General features: G+C 41.5%; 1 protein-coding gene and 2 non-coding genes across 4 annotated transcripts in view; all 3 read left to right on the top strand.

Annotated features, from left to right (window-relative positions):
- LOC115771971 (GATA-binding factor C) overlaps window positions 1-12,684 on the top strand; it is a 36,437-nt gene extending 23,753 nt beyond the window's left edge. For both annotated transcript variants that reach the window (XM_030717891.1, XM_030717890.1), the window contains exons 5-8: window positions 7,715-7,858; window positions 11,725-11,911; window positions 11,980-12,167; window positions 12,340-12,684. In XM_030717891.1, coding sequence (XP_030573751.1) covers window positions 7,715-7,858; window positions 11,725-11,911; window positions 11,980-12,167; window positions 12,340-12,366 — 546 coding nt within the window. In that variant the 3' untranslated portion in view covers window positions 12,367-12,684. The remainder of the gene's footprint in view (window positions 1-7,714; window positions 7,859-11,724; window positions 11,912-11,979; window positions 12,168-12,339) is intronic.
- An 8,062-nt stretch (window positions 12,685-20,746) lies between these two features.
- Window positions 20,747-20,819, top strand: Trnar-acg. The gene has a single exon. It is a non-coding gene; the product is annotated as a tRNA-Arg (tRNA).
- A 430-nt stretch (window positions 20,820-21,249) lies between these two features.
- Window positions 21,250-21,323, top strand: Trnan-guu. Its single transcript has one exon. It is a non-coding gene; the product is annotated as a tRNA-Asn (tRNA).
- Window positions 21,324-22,346: the final 1,023 nt, after the last annotated feature.

Genomic DNA, 22,346 nt, shown 5'->3' with positions numbered 1-22,346 from the left:
GGCGGAGGAGGCCCAGGGTTGTGGGCACGGGCGTTGCTTGCATTTTGCATAATATTTATGCCGCAGTCGGTTTTTTTGTTGTTGTTTTGTTTTTATTTTTAATTTATGCGAGTTTTCACACAATAAATTGAACAAAACGTTGGCTGTTGTTCTTGCTAGTGTTGTTGACGTTGTCGTTGTTGCTGTTCATTCGTATATATATAAATTGTTGTTAAGCGCTGCAAAATTGTTTATTTTTATGCTTATTACGTTGCCTTATATCATTTGAATGCAAAGACTACAACTTGCAATTGCTATTTGAAGCTTTGTGGCTGCAGTTTTTGTTGTTTTTGTTGCTGTTTGCCGGCGCTGTAACAATAAACCCATCAACACTTGACACAATCATTTATAAATGTATTATTTAAGTGCCCGCAAAGCTGCTTAATTAATTATTTATCAAAGGCGTATTTCAACGCCAAAAACAACAACAACAACACTTTACATTAGCCGCCACTTAACGGCCATTAAATATATCAATTTCAATTTGGAATGCCCTAACTTAGTCATAGATTTATTTGAAAAAAAAAAAAAACTAAAGGCAGACATTCATTTAATATGTTGGCAGTTAAAATATGCGGTCCCTCATAAAAGACTTGTCTTAAGTAGCCCGCAGCAGCAGAAATATTTGAATAAAAAAAACACTACAGAAATTAACTTGTAAATTAAATATATTACTGGAAAGCAAACAACGAATTATACAAATAAAAGAAAAAAGGCAGAGAGAGATGGAAAGCAAAATGTAGAATATTTTAGAGTTCTAGAAATTTTGTAAGCGAAAAACATGGACTTCCAAATAAGACAAGTTGTCTTCCTTGGTTGTTTTCTGGATAAAATAGTGTTTAAATAAAAGCAGATTTCAACCGAAAATTCGTTAAAACCAGATAATAATACAACAAATTCAATTTTCGGCCTTGCCAATCGGCATCAAAAATATTGCAGAACTATCAGATAAAATTTCAAATAGTTTTTATTTAACAGAACGTGTTAGGCAGAGTAACCGAGCATCGGTGTGTTGCCATAATTATACTTGTCTTCAGATCGGTAATTCAAATGTTAGGCACCCCACTGTGCCACAACAACAACAACAACAGCAACAACCAACTAGCTGAGCCAGAATCATCAATAAAATTAACTGGCGTCAAGTGATTGACAAACGCTGACTCGACAGTTTTGCTTGTATTTGTTGTAGTCGGGGGAGTATGGGGTAGCTTGTGTGCCACGCTTATCAAAAGCTCAAAAAAGAGAACAAAAACCAACCAAAATTCTAATTAACACATTTTTGCTGAGCGCGTTTTGTGTGTGCGCCATATGTGCGATAGACGCTCAAAGCGAGAACTGGATCGAATTGAATTGGCAGCCCTTTGGCGTGGGAATTTCGCGCATAACGCGAATTAAAAAACCCAAGCGAAGAGCAACAATAAACGGGGCAACAATTCTGGAGGCAGTTACGCCAAAAATTAAATGCAAGGCGCAGACGCTTCACGTATAAATCAAGTTACCAAAATGCGCGCCAAATGAAAGTCAAAGTCAAAGCGATCGATAAAACTACAACAGCAATAACAACAACAACAACAGCAGCAGCAGCAAAACGTATCAAAACTAAAGCAAACGGCAAAAACGGCAACAACATTAACAACATCAACAACTGAGCCAAAGTAAAAGTTCAATGCACGTTCGGCAAACGGGGCGTATACGCAATCGAGCGCATTAAGTCGCCCGGACATTTTCGCTGTGCCTCGGCCAGAGGCCAGAGCAATATGTTCACTTGTTATACTCATTTTTTTTATATTTTGTGGGGCGCTAGGATCTTGTTAAGAGTGCGCTCATTTCATCAAGTGGGCAGCCTAATGCCATTAAAATGCACTTGAACTGGCCAGCAAGAGGCTAAGGGGCGAGGCTGAGGCTGAGGCTGAGGCTGGGAGCGAGCAGCGGGCTACATGTGTCCTGCTGTTGCTGCTGCTGCTGCTGCTTGGGGCACAAGCTGACGAACTGCAACATTGTGCCGCAGCGCAGATCAATTAAAAATTAACGATATGAAGCGCAGCCGCAGCCGCAAAACTGGGCGTGCCAATAATATAATGAAACAGGCTCACACAATCCACAAACAGCGAGCAACGGCAAGAAAGAGACAGAGAGAGAGAGAGAGAGGCAGCGAGAGAGTTTGTGTGCGAGCGTGGAGTCTGTGCGCGGGTCGCGAATGATTAAGGCCTATATTCTGCCGCTCGTTAGGACGTCCCTGGCCTCAGGTTTAGGCAAGCGAACGGGTTGAAAATAAATATAAAAAAAGTAAATAAATAAAAATAACATAAATCTATTTAATATGCAAAGGCATAATTTGCACTGGGCCCGAAAAGCTAAGCTGCGCCCCGAAAGGGTTGCATTTTCTAACCCTTTTATTTTCGCTCAGACAATATGTGAAAATGTGGTCAGGCACGCAGCCCCACAGTCAGAAATACTGTAAAAAGCGCGTGTTTAGAGCACATTCATTTTGGTAACAGCAGCTGGCCAAAAGGGGACCAGGTTCTATTTAATTTATATGTGCAGTTGCAATGTCCAGTGACAAATATTAATGACGATTTTCATGCCTTCACAAATCGTGCCCATGGCTGGGGGAGCGCGGGCCCCATTTTTGCCTAGACTTGACCATGTTGCTGTCACTGTTATTGTTGTTGTTGTTGTCGCTGTTTAAAATGCACAAGACTGAAACCTTTTGGGCGCTGTCTGCGACAAATTTCCATGCGACGACAAGTTGTGGCCAGCACAACAACAGCTCCAAAGGGCTCGTAAAATTCATTGAGCAGCATTAATGAGCGACATTAATAGCTTGTCGTAACCGAAGTTGTTGTCGTTGTTCCTATACCTGTTCAGTAAAAACATTTTATTGATTTTTCTAGCCGAGCAGCAGGTGTGATTTTTAGCAATAGTTTTTCGCTTTCTTTGTGCGTGCCTGCAAATGAGCCAAGCTGATGTATTAATTAGGCAAATGTGTCTAAGAAAAATAAAAATAAAAAAAGCACGAAGCCAATCAACGAGCTGTGCTAGCAACCCTTGAAATAAATATCGAAAAAAAAAATGCCAACACAAAATTCCAAAGCAACAGCCTGCCCTGCCACGCCCCAAAGCTGCTAACAGCATGTGGCTGTGCTCAACGAATCCGTTTGGCAAAAAGGAAATGAGCCCAGGATATAAAAAAAAAAGAAAGGCAAAAAAGCAGAAAAAATAGGGTATACACGAGCCTAGTCCATTTATGCTGTCGCAAACGAAATTTGAATTTTTAAATTAAATTTCACAGTCGCACAAGTTTTATTTCTGTTACAAACACTGCACAACATGATCAAAAAAAGAATATATATAAAGCTAAATATATATATATATATATATATATATATATATATACACATATATATATGTAAATATGTGTAACTGTTATAGCCCGGACATTTTGTTAGCGCTTGCCTCGATGCCTCGGCTTTTCATTTCATTTCGTTGCGCTGGCAGCCACCCAAAAAAAAACCCCCCCACCCAACCGCCCAACCACCAACTGACAGTTACCCAAGTCAAAGCCAGCATCAGATATAGAAATTTTCGTTGCGCTGCAGCCTGAGATCTGGGCGCTATCTTTTGCCATCTTCTCTTTGTGTGTGTGTGTGTGTGCCTTGTGGGGGCTGCTCCAAAACAACCCCCAAAGGGCAATTCAGTGCTGAGGGTTGGCAACTGCAAACGACTTTTTGCGCTGGCTGCGAACAATTTAATGAATGTTTTGTCAGATAAAGCAAAGAAAAAAATAAAATAAAGCAGAAAAAAAATGAGCTGATAAAATGTCTGCTCTGTGTGGGCAGTGGGGTAACACACACAGCCACATAAACCGCTATAGATACAGATACAGCTGCAGATACATAGCACGCACACATATATAGATACAGATACAGCTACAGATACAGATACAGATACAGATACAGTGCACATACTTATACACACACCCAGCCTGAGTGTGCCCCCAAGTAAAAGATGTTACACTGAGATAAACGTAACATTTGCTGGGCAACCGGCTGGGGCTGCTGCTGCTGTTGCTGCTGTTGCCTCCACCTCCACACTTCGCTCTCTGTCACTCTCTGCTTCTCTCTCTCTCTGTTTCTCACTCTGTTCAGCTGCTCCAACCAACGCCCCCCGCCAGCACCTCCTTGGCCTGCGTCTTTGGTGCGATATCTAAGATGGCAAAGGGCATTGCCATCCCCAGCGCACAAAAGCTGCGCAATAAATAGAACTGTAGCTCTGCTGTCTGACCCAGCACCTCTTGACTACCCTGTCGCAACCCGCCCCCCCACTATATACTATACATATATATGGCATTCATACAACAAAAGCATTTACTTTTGTCGGCAACGCTTTTCATTTGCTTTACACAATTTTCGTGGCACATTTTGTTATTGCGTTTGTTTTCCCAATTTCAATTAAATATTCAAATGCGTCTTTGTGTAAATAAAAACAAAATTTGCATACATTTTATAAACAATTCAAAAATTAACAATTAAAATTCAAAACCCAAAAGTAAATAGCAACAATTCAAACAGCCGCCATTTTGTGAACTGCAGACATTTTGTGCGCCGCTGCAACTCATATAAATCAATGCAAGGTGGCAACAATAAAGAAAAAATAAATAAAATGAGGAATTCATCATTGGCATGTCGAAGATGAAATACTCTTGCACACAAATGATCAATGCACTGTGTAATAATCACACAAGTGTTTTTTAGACAGCTTTTTGATTAAGTACTTCGATGTGTGAAGCTAGCAATTGTTGATTTACTGAAAAATAAAACAATTTGTCTTCATTTTTCACAGCATATGATTCTCTGGAAGACGCCTAAGCAACATCCCATACCCATCCATACCCCTATCAACGATTTAATTTCCCTTATCTGCATATCTTCCGGTTTTCCGATTCCGATTAATGCTATATCATATGTATATAGTAATTCAATGTAACTAGGTTTGTCTACAGATATCTTGAAAAACTAAAAGGTGGTGTTTAAACAATTTCATTTTCCACGTTTCAAGGCAGCTCTTTAGTTATAGATTTTGTTAAGTATAGTATAGTTAGGTATATTGCTCAAGTTATCTTAAAAAATAAAATTGATTTTAAATAAAAACTTACCTTTTCCGCTTTTAATAGATACATAATATATTCGTCCGATGATAATGAAGTTTTGATTGTAATTTATGTTTCTTTAAAATATCGCAAGATATAAAAAACTGTTTCATCAATTATTGCCTGGAAGAGAAACAAATAATGTTTAATACTTATGTTTCATCAGGAAAGTTTCAAAAATAAGGGACTAATATTGAATCGTCTGTGATTTTGCTCAGGAATATATTTATGTATATATATAAAGTTATTTTTTTTTATTTGACTGTGGTTCTCGTAAATATAGTTAATAATAATATTTATTTTATGTGGCTGCATATGACACGTTTGCGACAAAATTGTCATACCCTCGGTTAGGGTATGACAGGGGCATTTTGTCATGCTTAAGCGCATTGAGAAATTAAAATTTATGGATTCAAGACAATATGTACGTGCATATAACTATATACATATGTATATATGGATATATATGAGCATTTTCTGTATTGTCTTCTGCTTTTGTATACTATTATTTATCGCAAGCGCCATCTTGTATACGCCTTGCTGTTGTTGCTTTTGTTGTTTGAGTGTTGGCGCTTGCGCTTTTTGCATTTCAATTAAAATGCGCCCCTTTGACAATGTTTGACAGTTTGTCAATACGATGCTGCCGCCCCAAGCGACCTGCCCCGCAACAGCCAGAACGCGCCCGGCCTGACATTGATTTATGTGCCACATTTTGTGGCACTGTTAGCTAAGCACAGCGCCTGCTTAAACAGTCCCAAATAAACATGCTGCAATTTAGCACCTACAACTGACTGCGACCAGTTTACGAATTGAGACTTGCAACATTTTGTGGCATTCGCCTGCTTAGTGCGTTTTGTTGCAGTGTCATGTTAACAACTTAATTTATATATATATATATATATATATAAAGTCGCTTTGGCCTGGCCACATAATTACCTGGAGCTGTTGGTGGAGCCAGCATTTGTAGGCGTTGCAAATGAATTTTGAATTCTCGCACATTTCGATTTCGATTTGGCCGCAAGTCGCAGCTGTCTGTATGTGAAATTGTTACAAGCTCGTTAACACACAACAACAGTGCCACCAAAAAATATGCAGACACTGTTGCAGAGCGACTGCGACAACGGACTCCGACTCCGACTCCGACTGCAGTTGGGATGGGGAGAGTCTTGTGGCATGACCTCTGATTTATGTTAATGGCAGCGTGGCAGCAAGGCGAAACCAGAACAGGTGAGCCACAAGCAGGGCGCAGAGGCAGGAGGCAACAATTAAAAATCAAAGTCAAACATGATCAACGCCAGTTTAGGGCCGCGTTGCAATGTGTTTGCGTTGTTCTTGTTGTTGTTGTCGTAGTTGTTGTTGCTGTACGAGCAACATGAACATAAGCCAAAAGCTGAAGCTGTAGCTGTAGATGTAGCTGCAGAGCCCAGATGCGAGGCCACAAGACGACTTTGGGCCTGCTGCCTGCTGCCTGGTTCTGAGTTCTCGATTCTCGGTTCTGGCTCTTCGCTGCGGCGACGAGGCACAGCAGACAATGTTTTGGGTCTCGAGTTTGGGGCTACGGTTCTTGTAGCCAATTCGTGGAAATTTAAGCGTGGCGCAGACATGCTCCCCAGTTGTTGTTGTTGTTGTTGCTGCTGTTGTTTTTGGGCAGTTTTGTAAAAATTGTCATTTTAATGAATTGATGCTGCTGTTAAAGGCCCCAACTTGGAGTCCGCATGCCATTTAAAAAATGTTGTTGCCTGGTGTGTCGAGCAACTTTGTTTGCCATCCAGAGAACAGGACCTGAACAGACCACTAAGTACATACCCATACATACACATAAACATGTGTGTGCGTGTGTGTACGTGTGTATGTGGGTGTGTGTGTGTTGCTGCGTTAGTTTTGGCACCGTTCAATTAGCGCGACCAACATATTTGTGGGCGTGTGACATTAGCATAATCAATTTTCATGGCTCAAGCTGCTGATGGGCAACAAGAGTTGCTCAATGTAATTGAAAACTGCTCCAGAAAAATTCCTCTAAGCCCCACTATAATGCACTAATTTACACTAAGAAAACCCCAACATATATTTTCTTTGGCACACTTAAGAATATATATCCGGAATGTATAAAAACAAAGGCTAGAACTAAAACATAATTGTAGATTGCCCAATTTAGTTAGAAAACCCTACCTTCAGATAACTTTTCAAATCCGTCGTATCCAAATAAAACACTATACGGCTCTCCGCCCAAATACCATTAAAAACCAATTGCCCTAAGTAGGATCGAGCTACGACGCTGCAGACTTAAAGTTTTATGCTCTATTCTCCTAAACACATTCCTCTCCGCTATATCCTTCCATTCACCTAATACCGATAAATATCGATTTCCTTGACTAATTTTAGTTATTCAATTATTTTGTTAAAGCTAGACTGCTGGCTGATTGCACAATAATAAAAAGCGAGAGAAAACGGCGACTGCAGTCAAGCGCATAACCAAGCTAACCAAGCTAAACTAATCAAATTCTAATTTTTTCCTTCTTTTTACAGACACTACAGTCGCTGCAGAGCGCGGCCAAGCGGGCGGGCACATCCTGCGCCAATTGCAAGACCACAACCACAACCCTTTGGCGGCGCAATGCCAGCGGCGAGCCTGTGTGCAATGCCTGCGGATTGTACTACAAGCTGCACAATGTAAGTAGAAAGTCAAATAGCTATAGTTAAGTCCTGTATTTATATGTATGTATATGTGTATAGCTGTCTATAAATCAGAGGTTGGCCCAGCGGGCCATCGATTTGTGATTTGTGATCAGTTTGGCTTCGCTTTTAACCCTCGTTAAGCGCTTAAGCGATTTAACGCAACATTTAACAGCCGCTCGGGCCACTCAAGCGTTCTCCAGCGGAAGCAGCCCACGGGAAACACACACAGATTAAAAGTGACAAAAATGAAGTGTACCACACACCCGACGCCCCCTTTTTGTAAAACGCCCCGAGAGGGTGGCAGGTTGCAGCAGCAGCAGCAGCAACAACCCCGATGATGAATTGTTGATGATTATTTAAAGATGCCCGTCGTGGTTGTTGCTCGTGTTGCTCGTGTTGTTGTTGGTGTTGCCGTTGCAAGATAAGCGTCTGGTGTTTGGCTGTGAAAATGCGATAAGCTTTGATTTTATTATGGCTAACGCGTGCGACGGCAAACGGCGACGGCAACCGGCGACGAGCGCCCAGAAATTGGCGTAATTTATGTAATAGACTACGGCTCACTGAGTTGACTACCCCTCTGTGCGCCCCCCTTGAAATGTAGCCAATGTTATAGACGCTGTCGAGCCATGTGGAAACTAGATTTAATAACATTTTCGCGACCTGAGGGGCTGGCCGACGTCCCTGTTGCCCCCCACGCTTTAGAGGGCTGTTTTGACCAACTTCTGGCTTATTAAATATTCATTAGCCACGACGGCACATAAACGTTAGCGCTTAGGATATGCGATACCCTGTAAAAATGAGCTGGCTAGATAGGGTATTATAGGCGCTTAAGGTTGGCCTATAAAATTTATACTTCCGAGCTAAGAAATTTGTCTAAGGGTTGTATTTTACATTTTATATAATTAATAACAATATAGAGCGAGTCTTTCAAAAAATAGACAATCTATTGTTGCATTCAATATAAATTTAAATATATTTTGTATTCTATGAGGTGTTGTACTTCCGGGAAGTCCTCTTCTGGTATTTTTAGGTATAGTAAATTTTCTAGATTTATGCAAGCTCGTAGCTTCTATAGGCAGATCTTAGTTTTTAGGTGTCATTCAATAGCTTGGCAATACTTTTGCTATAGCTCAGGCTCTTAAAAGTACATGCTCGATATGCATTGAACTTATTAAACAGTAGGTAATTTTATATAATACAAATAAATATGAAGCTGTAGTTACAGGGCGTTGCCTAGTCAGACTCGCACTATTAGACACCGCTGCTTTGTTTTTGATTTCTTACTTGTCTTTTTTAATTTTTTTTTATTTTATACCCTTGTTTTTTTTTTGTAATGCCCGCCAGTGAACTTTTAATGAGTTTCGGTGAATGCGGCAAAACTTTGAGAGAAATCACTTGAACTTTTAGCACATTTACATGTCAGTGTGGGCCGCCCAAAATTGATGGGCCACCTGTGTGACCGCAAGCTAATTAATTTTGCGGTGGGGGCCTTTTTATTTGTGTGGCAGCTGCAACTGTTGAAACTGCAGTTCGATTTCGATGGCAATCGGCAATTGGCGGCGGCGAAATGTTTTAATTGCGCGAAGTCGGAGTGGGGCATATATATATGTATATCAAAGCAAGTGCAGCACAAGCCATATACATTGTGCATATATGCTCCATATAAATCTAATCTGATGTGTAGGCATGTTAACACTAAAAGCGGCGGCCGCTTGCAACGTGGCGTATGAGCAATGCGCCAAAAAGGAAAAATATATAGAAATGTGCACGCTTTGAGTGGCGCGCGAGCGTATATGTGTGTGAGTGTGTGTGTGTGTGTGAGCGTGTGTATGTGTGTGCTTGCCAGCTAATGGCCTACACACAAACATACACACATGAGCCTGCGCATTCATAGCGGCGAAATTTATTTTGCAAAAATTTTCTTTCAATTGGACAGTGTCCCATCTTGATAAGATGCCAATCAGCGCGCTTTTTGCATTGCTCAGTGTTCAGTGCAATGGTTGTTGTTGTTGTTGTTGTTCTTGTTGCTGCTGCCTAGCTCTAGCAGTTCATTTCAATTCAATTCGTTTGTCATTTGGCCGCCATCGTCGACGTCGTCGCCGTCGTCGTCAGCCTGTGTGGGCCTCTTGGTTGAGCGATCTGGCCATGTGATTGGCACATTTTATGGAAATGTTGACTGCATTTAGTGCAATCCACCCCTCTCTCTCTTTCTCTTTCTCTTTCCCTCTCTCTCTCTTTGCGTGATTGTCGTTGCGCGTGTCTTCACGCAGTTCGCTGGAAAAGTGCGCTAATTAAGACCAAAAATCAGACACTTGCCGTCGCCCAAGCACGCGTCCTGTTGCACAGCCTGCTTAACTGTTTATCAGCTCCTGCTGCGCGATTGCTGTTGAATATCCTGTTGTGTCACAGCTGCAGCTGCAACAGCTAACTGTGGCAATATTAGAGACATGCGCCTGGCGCCGTCTCAGCCAATTTGCCAAGAACAGGCAACAGCTCTGTGCGACTCGCCCCTTTTTACATGTAGCCCACCCACTTGGCTGTCTTTGGCAGCCTGTCAGATTGCAAGTGAGCTGCAGCGGCGCGTGTTGCCCCCATGTTGAATGCCCCAAACGCAAAACGCTCGCTCGCACGCTCGATTAAGATTTTATGCATAAAAATCAGCGCTGCGCTGCGACTGGAGTTTCTGCTGAATTCCTTAATGAGCTAGGCCTGTGCGCCCCAGCGCATTAACAACTTTATGCTTTGTTTAGTCGCCGCGGCTGCGACTGCTGCTGCCACTGCTGCTGCTGCATATCAATTAAAGCTTTTGAGCAGCTGCTGCTGAGCTGCTAATTGCCACAATTTGCGCTAAGCGCTAGGGAGGCGGCACAGACCAGAGAGACTATCAATTACCGATCGTCCAATTCAGCAGCAGCATCCCTCGCCCCTACCCGCCTCCCTATAGCCATCCCTCTGTGTGCCCACTGTAACTGATACATTTTGCTCTTGTTTGCCGTTGTTTTCGCTGCATTACACAATTCAACCCTCCGCCTCTTAAAATCTTTCGTCAAGCGGCTCACACAAACAATTGCCCGGCAATTTAACAATTTCGGGGCAACAAGCAACAGCAACAACAACAGAAAAAGGGCCACAAACAATGTCGTAATTCACGCCCAGGTAGTCCCGGACTGCACACTCCACACTCCACTTTCCATTAAGTGCAACTACTGCTGGCTTATATATATATATATATATATATACCTTTTTATTTAGAGAAAATGTAACTTTTCTTTGTCGTCAACGCAGCCTCGGCGAATGGGTAACTCAATATTGTAATTGTAGCGCAATGAGGCGCTGTTGTTGCCGCTTAGATGTTCGCAAGTGATAGGAAATTGCATATGAAGCGGCAGGCAGGCAGCCTCAACAATGGACTCATACACACAACAACAAAAAAACACTAAAGAGAGCGAAAAAACAGGGTATAAAAAGTAGCTTCGTTTGCCGCTCGCCCCTCTGGCAGCGCGACGTTTGCTATCAGCGCCAACTAATCGCATTCGCAAATGTCGCTTATCTGATCGTGTAGAAATGCTTGTAATACTTCATTTTCACTTCCCGGTTCCCGACTGCTGCTCCTGCTGCCGCTGCCACACAGTTGTGTGCCGCACAGTGCGTTGCAACAGACAGCGTGTGCAGTTAGCGGCATTTCCGGCCAAAAAGGGCCGCGCCATGAATTTGCATAAATTTGACCCATTTTAGTTGCCGCTGGGCAGCCGCAGCCGCAGCAGCAGCAGACACAGTTTATTGATTTTCTTTTTTTGCCGCCTATTTGCAACACACCCACTAAACAGCTGCCTCATTTGTGTTTGTTTCTCTTGTTGCAGGTCAATCGTCCACTTACCATGAAAAAGGAGGGCATACAAACGCGTAATCGCAAGCTCAGCTCCAAGTCAAAGAAGAAGAAGGGCCTAGGCGGCGGTTGTCTACCAATTGGCGGACATCTGGGCATGGGCGATTTCAAGCCGCTTGATCCGTCCAAGGGCTTTGGCGGCGGCTTCTCGGCCTCCATGGGTAAGCAACAATGAGCCAGCGTGTCCAATGCCATGCTAAACATATATCGCCTTTTGTTTCCATTCCAGCGCAACATGGACACCTTTCCAGCGGGCTGCATCCGGCACATGCGCATATGCATGGCAGCTGGTATACCGGCGGCATGGGCGCATTGGGCGCCTCTGGTGGACTCCAGGGTGGCTTCTCCACGGCCGGTTCACTGGGCGGCGGCGTTGTGCCGCACTCTCAGCCCTATCACTTGGGTCTCAGCTCGATGGTGAGTATAAGAGACGAGTTGTATAAGAGCAAGACAGCGAGAGAGAGAGAGAGAGAGTGAGAGATAGAGAGTGAATGAGAAAAAGAGAGAGAGGGAGCGAGAGCGTAGCGCAATGTTTATTAATGTCTCCATTTTGGGTGCTTCCCCACTCTTCCCCTCTCTACAATTGCAGGGCACTTGGCGCACTGACTACACGTGATGGAGCGGGAACAATTTGAACAACAACTTGTTCAGCTAGAGCGCCGATTTGTAAACTGACTTGATTTCCAAACAAACACAATGCCAAACTGAGGACTCTCCCTTCGCAGCCATTTGACCAGAGCACAAGCAACAGCAGCAGCAGGAGCAGAAGCAACGCGTCAGAACCTTCAAGCAGGCAGGAGCCACATCTGTTGATCTCCTAGCTTATCTTTGCGGGAAGTGCGGGCGGTGTGCTCGCTGGTCAAGTGCTGGCTATTCCTAATTGTAAACATTGCGTGCAATTTTTAATTATTTAAGTTTTCGTCGTTGTCGGCCAGCAGCTAAAACAAAGCCCATTAAAATTAATTAAAGGGCCGCACATATTATTTTTATTGCGCTCGTTTGTGTGTGTATGTGTGTGTTAGTGTGTGCGATTGTGTGTGTATGTGTTTGTGTGTGATTGTGTGTATTCATTGTTTTATTTTTCGCTTAATTAATTTAATTTCTTGACGCAATTTCGGCGTATTTAATTGTGCTTTATGAACTGCCATAAAATCAGCAAAAATATACAAAATAAACTTATTAAAAAAATATAAATTAAATAAAACCAAAAGCCCGACAAACGGAATTTCATAAATATTAATATGTATATATGTATATCCACAACTGAAAACAAGAGCAGCAACAACAGCAACAACAACAAGCACACAGAAACTAACGATAACTAAGCATTAATATTAACTCATTAAATGCACGTCCAAAAAAAAAAAAAACAAAATCAAAATAAATAAAAAACACGCATAAAAACTGAAAATTTGTTTTGTATAAAGCAACTGCAAAATGTTTGTCCTATTACGCAATGCAATTGTAAATTGCAAAATACTTTAAACTGTAAATTAGTTAAATTATTAGACATTAAACAAACAGACGTGATAAACAAAAAGAAAAAAAACATAAATTTAAACAATTTAATAAATGTAAAATTAACTTTTAATAACACATACTTAACCTAATAGCAAGGCAAACAGAAGGAAGAAAAAAACAAAATGAAGTCAAATGGTAGGACAGTGTATGTATTATAAGGCATACATACACATATACATATACACACAAGCCCATACTATATGTACATATAAATGTTTAATGTTTATGGCTAAGTCTTAAAAATAAACATAAAGTACATTTAAATCAATTCAATGTTAAAGGCAATTTGTAAAATATGAGAAAAAAAAAACGATAAACATAAAGAAAAAAAACATTTGTTAGCAATTTTTGTATAATTTTAGCAAAAAGAAAACAAAAGTATTTATAAAACTTTAAATAACCGCTTAAGTTCTGTGTACATATACTACAAATTTAGTGTTAAACATAATTTATGTGCGTGTGAGGTAAAACAAAACAAAAACAAAAGCAAAATGGAAAAAAAGAATATGTAATATGTATATGTATACTTACTTCTAGAGCTATAGATATATATGTTGTAAGCATATGCGATAAATGTATTGTAATTGGCCATATTGATAGTTGAATATATAAAAAAAAACATACGTTTATTTAAATTTAAAGGCAATCACCAGAAAAGATATACAAAAATCAGAAAAAAATATATAAAAATACAAAAAAAAAAAAGAACTACAAACAAAAACAAGCAAACAACAAAAAATAAATAAAATAATTTATGAAAAAAAGCGAGTTGCCTATAATTGTGCTAGTGAAACTGTAGAACGGTAACTGACGGCAAAGATTGATTAATTGCGGCCAGATGATTGGACACAAATCGAAATCGAAATCAGCCGAGGCGCACAATTGTGCAGACAGACAATTGTGTGGAAGCAATGTATTTATAATGCCCATTTATGCTTATGAATTGCTCTTTAAATTTCGATGCGTCTTCAATACAAAACGTGCGCCGTCTTTGCCGTCTTGGCCGTCTCTGCCGCCGCCGAGGTGTTGGCCAACGCCGAGGTTCTAACGTCTTTTGGCCCAGTTGGTCATTTGTTATGCGGCATTTGTTGTATATTGAACGCATGAGTTATGAGCTGGAGACGCAGTTGCTTGTATTGAGGCGTGAAATGGCATGTTAATTTATTGGTACGACAACGGCAACACCAGCCAAAAGGCAGCGCAAGTACAGTAAAAACACACACAAGCATTAGCCGCCAAAGTTCGTTGCCTAAGTCTTTTGTTTTACGAGTGCGCCGGCTGGTCATAAAGCGCACATCAACTGCAAATAAGCATAGGTATGTAAAGTACCTTCACTCAGTTTATGAGTAGTTAAAAACTAGACTGCCCCCTGGTTTAATGGGCATGGCGCTAATTAATGGCCAACGCGTGTCTGTTGGCCATAAAGTCGGCATCCAGCTAAGCGAATTTGTATGTGCTTAAAGCCACATATCAATGTACATTGGCTAATTCCATTAATTGTCAACGGGCATCCGCTTCCGTTGCACCTTGTGCCAATTTTGTTTTTTTTTTTTTTTTAGTTTTTGCAGTCACACGCAAGGCTCATCAAGCATCTATTTAATGAAATAATAACAATATATACAAATACCTAGCCTATCACGGTGAGTGCATCTTTTGGGCAGTGTAATTGAGCCGACAATTAAATGCACGTTAAATGCAGCCAAGCACAGCAAGAACAACAATCTCTTATATAGACGCCATATTGTGCAGATTCATGTCAGAGAAATTGCACAGCATCACATGAGCGTGAGTCCCGTTTGGGAGGTCCCTCATTTGTCTAATTGCATTCAAGTTCGCATGTGTCAATGTTTCTAACTGGCCACGCCCATAATTGTTATATAATTACATTGTTATTCGGTACTTTTTTTTTTGGGGGTGCGCGCAATTAACTTGAAATAATCACAAATAAAACTATGACATTAGTTGAACTGTTCTCCATCAGTTATGGACAGTCGCAGAACTTGAACGCGGCGATCAATGCATTACAAATGACTGGCCATATATAAATCAGTTAATCAGCATCTGCGATAAGCCCTGATGGGCCGCATATTCATATGTGCTGTGCCTGGGAAAAGCTACATGCCACACGCAGCTGACCATAACCAAAACATAAACCAGCCCAAAATACAATATGGCAGCATAAATCAATGGCTAGCTGAACAAAGTAGCAGCAGCGGCAGTCACAAATATTTGGGCATGCATTAGCTAATTAGTGTTTAGGTCAGGTCGAACGCACAGGAGTTGAACAAACGTAGGGCCTTTATGATTATCTAATAGATAGCTGGGGACATGTGGTAGCAGTTCGATTGTTTATGCCTGGTATGTGACTAACGACATATCATATTTGTTGCTGCTAGCTCTTATAGTCTCTGCGATCGGGGCGTTTAGCTAACAGGCTGAACGGCTTATGCTAATCAACAAACGCAGTCCTCTTTCTGATAACTATATCAATATAACTGACTAGAATGAAGTATATATTAGAAATATCGCAAGTGACCTTCGATAAGGTTTTTGGACTTGTTGTTAAATCCACATATACAAATTGCCTAGTTAATTGTTTAGTAATATACTCCATAATACTCCATAATATAATCTTTTCAAAGAACTACTAAACATTCCATTAATAAAAAATTTTCAGTTAAGAACGCTGCGCTTTTCTTTAGATAACACGATTTAAAAATTCGAATTGTTTATATATCCTATATGTTATGTCGCTATAAAGAAGTCTTGACAATTTCACCTCAAAGATGAACATAAAGAATTTAAGTATGTTGGTTTTTTATGTTTTAATATCTCATCCCAGTATCCGACACTTTGTTAAGGAGACATCTCCAAGCACTACAGTATATATATTCTTGAACAGTAGCAATAGCCGAGTCTATATGACCAAGTTCCTCTGAACTTTTTTTTTTGTATGCAAAATAAGCATAAAAGCTCTTGTCGTATCATATAGCTAACATCGGAATGATCGGTAGGGAATTAAGATCTTCTTTAAAAAATCTGGTTGATTTCCTTTTTTAATAAGGACATCCTGTCAAGCTTCCAAATGCCAAATTTGGCATATGTCAAGATTACGATGGAGCCTACAACAAGGGTCAGATCAATTTCTTAAGCAGCCGCTAAACCCCATTAAGAAGAGGCGCCTGCAAAGGATACACCTCTGCGACTTAACAACTAGGTGAACTATTTAAATCCTTGAGATTATTAGACTATGCCCACAACCGCGGCCATATCACAAACCTTTCGGCAAAAATATGGTTTTCAATATTCTGAGAAGTACTCTCAGAATAGTGAGTTATTTTTCTTCATTCCAGCTTTAATATAACATTCTATAAGAGCTAGAATTCAAATTAGCCCGTTCAACTGTTTAAGGCACTTAGTGCGTCATATAATAAGGGCTTATATACATGTATATGTATAGGTATATACATTCATATATATAATTGCAAACAAAAGCAGCGATGGCAACAATTATTTGGTCATGCATTAACTAATTAGTGGCAGTGGCAACAGCGTTCCGATAACATTGGGCCTTTGCCTCCTACCGTCTGCCTCTGCCTGCCACCCCGCCTGCTACTGTCTGCTCCTCTGCCGTTGGTGCTGCTGCTTCTGCTGCTGTTGCTCTTCCTCTTGTCTCTGCCATGGCCATGGTTTGTGCGCTCGTGCGTTTGGGCTGCAGGTTTATCTGATTGGAAATGTTTGGCCAACAATGGCGACACACAGCAAACGGCCACGCACACCAACACACATACACACACACACACACACAAGCACACACATACAGTTACAGGCAAACAAACAAAATGCTTCTTTAGATGATTAACTATGATAGGACACTGTAACCATTGGTCCAAAAGAATATCGATACATTTGTTAGATTTAAATGGATTTTAATATAGCACAGTTGAACACCAACGCCTCGCCTGGAAACCAATTTAATTAGCCAGTGTCCGTGTTGCGTTATTATCTGCAAAGCCATTACATAATGTACCATACAAATATATGTGGTATATAGTATATATAGCATGTGCATGACTATTTATCAGACTTGCATCAGAGCCAAAGCTCATCAATGCAGTTGCCCAGGCAGCTGTTAAATGTAATTGCTTTTCTATGAGTGTGCAGCAGAGTGTGTGCGTGTGTGTGTATGTGTGTATATGTGTGCTGCTTGTCTATTCATTAATTTTACAATGACAGCCACAATTTCAATTAAAATTCAGCTTAAACACATGCACACACGCACACACACACACACACACACACACACTCAACCACAAACGAAAATTGGGCTTTTGTAGGCAGCGATTGGACACAGGCGATAGGGCAACAACAACAGCAGCAACAACAACAACAACAACAACAACAACAACAACAGCAACAACAAGTAGTAACTACCGCAGCTCCTCTTTCTAATTAGAATTATCCTAATGAAATTAAATTGTGTGTGCGTTATTAATTATTTAAATTGCATTTGCATTTGGCCCATGGCCGAGCATATTGCAGTCGGCAATTAGCAATTGCAATTGCAATTTGCAATTTGTGCTCTCTCATAATTTGTTTTAGATTTCGATTAACTGAACTGAACAAACTGGCGCCATAAACAATTTCATTTCTCAGCTAATTTGATTAAATTAAGGCCCAATGCCAATTGGCCGTTTTAATGTGACAGCATGTTCCCATGTTGCGCGCACCACAAAACCTAAGACTCTGGCTCTCTGTGGTCTCTGTTGCCCATATCAAATGGTTAATGGCAACGGCCATGTCAATTCGTGGCATATTAAATAGGAAAATTGGCATTGGCAATTGCACAGATATTAGTTTCGTTGTCCAGTTGTCCGATGTTGGCCGCTGTCCCTGGGCCATTGCCTTGTAGGCCTAAGCAGACCATCAGCTTGTTGCTGGGAGTTTGCCTATCTCAGAGTGCGATCAATTTGTCGCTTGATTGTGTGCGTTTTTGCATGGGCCAGCAGCATGCAGCCAGCAGCCAGCAGCATGCAGCATGCAATGAGAGACACAGTGTGTGCGAGACTTTAGCTGGAGCCTGCAGCTGTTGACAACGCATTGGCCATATTTGTGTATTATTGTTATAAGGCCGCCAGCAAATATGACAAAGGCACATAAATTCGGTAGCGCCCAAAGCCAGTTTTTACTGTACCGTCGCATGCCTGCAAACCTGCAAACTTGACGCACATAAATAAGCAACAGACACAGCAGCAGCAGAGGCAGCAGCAACAAGACAAAACTCAAATGTGTTGCCCGTGTGTCTGGCAGTTTGACTGTGTCGTCATCGCTAAGAGCAGCAGCAACAGCAACAAAACAAACGGCAACAACATGGCTAAAGTGTCAAATTTCACGCAACATGATGCGCTAAATGTTGCCAGCAACTGTGCAACAACAATTGTTGTTGCTGCCAACTCGCATGGCCAGAATCCTTCTTGTTCAGCAGTTGCATGCTTATTGTAAATATTATGAAATGTTGAGACCTGCGATTGCTGCTGCTCCTGCTCCTGCTGCTGCTGCTCGACTGGGCAATTTATTGATGCAACACGATAAACGCGCCACAAGCATGCAGCTCGTATCCCCGAGAGCCAGCCCTGCCCTGCCGCAGGCATAAATAACATTTTCTCAGAAATTAAGCCAAACGAATTATTGTTTTCGACAACATTTCTGTTGTAATTACCTGGGCCAGGTGATAAGCGTGCAACACCTTTGGCAAGTGTAAAACAGTGAGATGATTAGATGCAGATATCAGCAGCCGCAGCAGCGGCATCAACGGCAACTTTCGTCATCATTAGGAGCAGCAGCCGCAGCAACAACAATATCATCGATTACATTTGACAGGCGATAAGTGGCCTGGTCTCGGGCTGCTCATGTGAAACAATAGCGCATAGTTCTTTATATATATATATATTTTTTAGCTTAGCTTTTCAGACCGGTGGACAACATTAACCTGTTAACCCAAACTGACGGCGACCAAGTCCCCAAGCAACAGCGCGCGGCGACTGGTGTCGCCTTCTTTATGGTGCCAAGACTCGGGTACACGCTGGTTGGTTGGCTTAGAGCCCGTTTGCTTTTAGGTACCCTCCACCCCCAGCCCGTTTGCTGGTGCAGTGCAGCATGAATAATGCGCGCCCACAGCTCAATAAATTTTCACTCCTTTCGCCACAGATCGAGTCGATGTGGCAGCTCGAGTCTCTGGGGCAACTCAACATTAAAAAAAAAAAAAACAAAACAAAAAATTCACACATCTTGTGCAGGTCTCTGGCTGTGTCAGCACTCGACGCCACAGCAGGGAGGAGCTCAGCTCGGCGCGACTCGGCTCAGCTCGGCTGGGATGATTCATTTGAGCAGCAGCCGCACCAAAAAACCATTTAAAGGAATTCTCCCAAAGTTAGAAGCCAGACACGATCAGGACCCGGACTTTACATGGCAACAGCAAACAGAGAGTCACAAACACTGAAACATTAAGGAAGGCCTCGCAGACTGCTTGGGGTCTCTGGTTGTCCACCCGTCGCAGCACCCCGCCAGCGTAGGGTCCCACTTTGCCAGTTGCCAGTTGCAGTTGCAGTTGCGCGATTTCATTTCCTCTTCGCATGATTTCGCTGCGCCTGCGCGCTGTGTGCGCCCACAATTGTCGAGAGATTAGAGTTGCTGTAATTCCACTGCTCCAACGACGACAACGACGACGACGGCGACGACGACGAGTTGGCCATGCCGATTGGACTCTCTGCCAGCAGCAGTAGTGGCGGCTGCGACCGCCACCACGACGAAGATGATGACGATGCGGTTGATTTCGGGCTTATCACGTTCACAGGAGACTGCCAGACGCTACCAACGTTTACACGAAATGGCCAAATCTCAAGAACGTGAAAAAAGGATATTATTTATTTTAAAATGTTTAAAATCTTTAGAAACTGAGAACCATTGACAACAGAGAATAATTAGCATCAAATTTGTGAAGATAAGTGTGAACATTATATATATGAACATGATATTAATTACTAACTATATAAAATTGCTCGTAAAGAACAAAGTTAGCAAAACTGACATTGGTTTACATAAACCAATATGATACAAAAAAGTGAGAACAGTTTGCATAAACAAACATAATATAAGGAAATCTACGAACAGTTATCGTAAAGAACAAGTTTAACAAAACTGAGAACACCTATCAGACACGACACATGATGCAGAAAACTGAGAACAGCTAGCTCAAAGCAACGATGTAAAGAAAACTGAGTGTGAACCGGAATATGACAATAATTCAACGTTTTTTTAACTTAATAAGATATGAAAATTATATGTAAATAGGTTCGTTAGCACGCAAGCCACAAACAAATATTATCATAAACACATAAGCATTTCAGTCTATTTATAGAACTATTAATATGCTTGCAGAAATACATGGACAGCAATAAAGAGCAACATTCCCAAGTGGTCCTGTGGCGCAATGGATAACGCGTCTGACTACGGATCAGAAGATTCCAGGTTCGACTCCTGGCAGGATCGAGATTTTTAAAATTTACTTTTATTTCTCTTTTATAAATACATAATTGCTGTCACAGGCAAAAGGCTTAGTGTTTGTTTATTTATTTCTTATTATATATTTTAGTACATGGAATGGGCTGGAGATAAATATGATATCGAGTTTGGTAGCGATCATTATTATATTGTATGTATAATTTATATAGTTCAATATTGCATACCGCTAAGAATTGCATTAATCAAAACATTTCAGTGAAAGTATGTTTTGCTATTAGTTACTTTGTATTTAATTTATTTTCTGACAGATAAGACTGAAAACGGTAAATTTTTACGATAAGAAACAGATAAGGGAAATATTTAGTAATTATCACAAAGAATTCAAAATTCGTTATTCTTTAAGCTTTTATATTTAGTATTCGTGTAATGTTTATAATTTGCCATCTGGTCATCAACTGCCTCCGTGGCGCAATCGGTTAGCGCGTTCGGCTGTTAACCGAAAGGTTGGTGGTTCGAGTCCACCCGGGGGCGAGTTAACTTTTTATTTTTTTTTTCTATTTAACAATGTCTAAAAACTCATAAATGTAATCAGTGAATTCATTTATTATTGAGACCACAATATTTTACCTATAAAAAGTCAATTCTTATTTACTAACATCGTGTAAACCTGAATAAGCTTTGGGCGACCATCTGTGGTGTCTGTGTGTCTATGTCTAACAATGGCCACCACAATGGCAGCGGGGCAACCTCGACTGGCTGCGCGAGTGCGCTCTGGAGCTTCAGCTTCGCTAGTTACTTAGTTGGGTGCCCCATCTGGCAATGGCAGCTCGGGGGATCGACTCACTACCTCGCCCCCAATGCACCTCTCTGCTGTTGCATTGCATAAGAGAAATATTTGTGCAATTTGATTTCGCAGAATTGCGAATTCGTTGGAATGAATTCCCGCTGCCCCCCGCTCATACCTCGTCACGCCCCTTAGCCCGCCTTTAGCCTTGCCATGCGGCTTATGCGCATTATGATTATGATGATACCAGCTGCTTTGTTGTTGTTTCTGTTGTTGTTGGCGTTGTCTGTGTGTTGTTTTCGCCTTGTTTGCTGGTTTGTTAGCCGCTCGCTGCGATTATTGTTGAAATTCTATGCAGTCGCCCAAGTCATGACCACAGCGGCGGGCAATAGAAAACTGAGGGAAATTCTGCGGAAAACTTTTGCGGCGTGCGCGCGCCTGAACGACCGTGTGCCTTGGACTCCAGTCTTTCGAGCCACCAGAGATCAACATGGCCAGATTGTGTTTGCAATCATTACAGCCCGGCGATGATTGCCAACGACCACGACTGGCCCACTGTGGATCAACGCCGTTTGCGTGGTCTGTCGTGGTGGGTGCCGATTTGTATTTGATTGGGTGGCATACAATTTGTACAAAATGCGCCTCCCACCTCTCCATCTCTCCATCTGCAGCAAATGTTGTTGTGTACAATTTAAATGTAATATGCCGACGCTAAAAAGTCATTAGCAAATGCGAAAGGCAACATTTAAAATTACATTATGACAAATAAA

This window comes from Drosophila novamexicana, unplaced genomic scaffold, assembly GCF_003285875.2.
Source record: "Drosophila novamexicana strain 15010-1031.04,08,12 unplaced genomic scaffold, DnovRS2.1 tig00000108-arrow-pilon, whole genome shotgun sequence".
Taxonomy (NCBI): Eukaryota; Metazoa; Arthropoda; class Insecta; order Diptera; family Drosophilidae; genus Drosophila; species Drosophila novamexicana.
The sequence above is the reverse complement of the archived record's forward strand: the minus strand, read 5'-3'. Positions and strand labels throughout refer to the sequence as shown.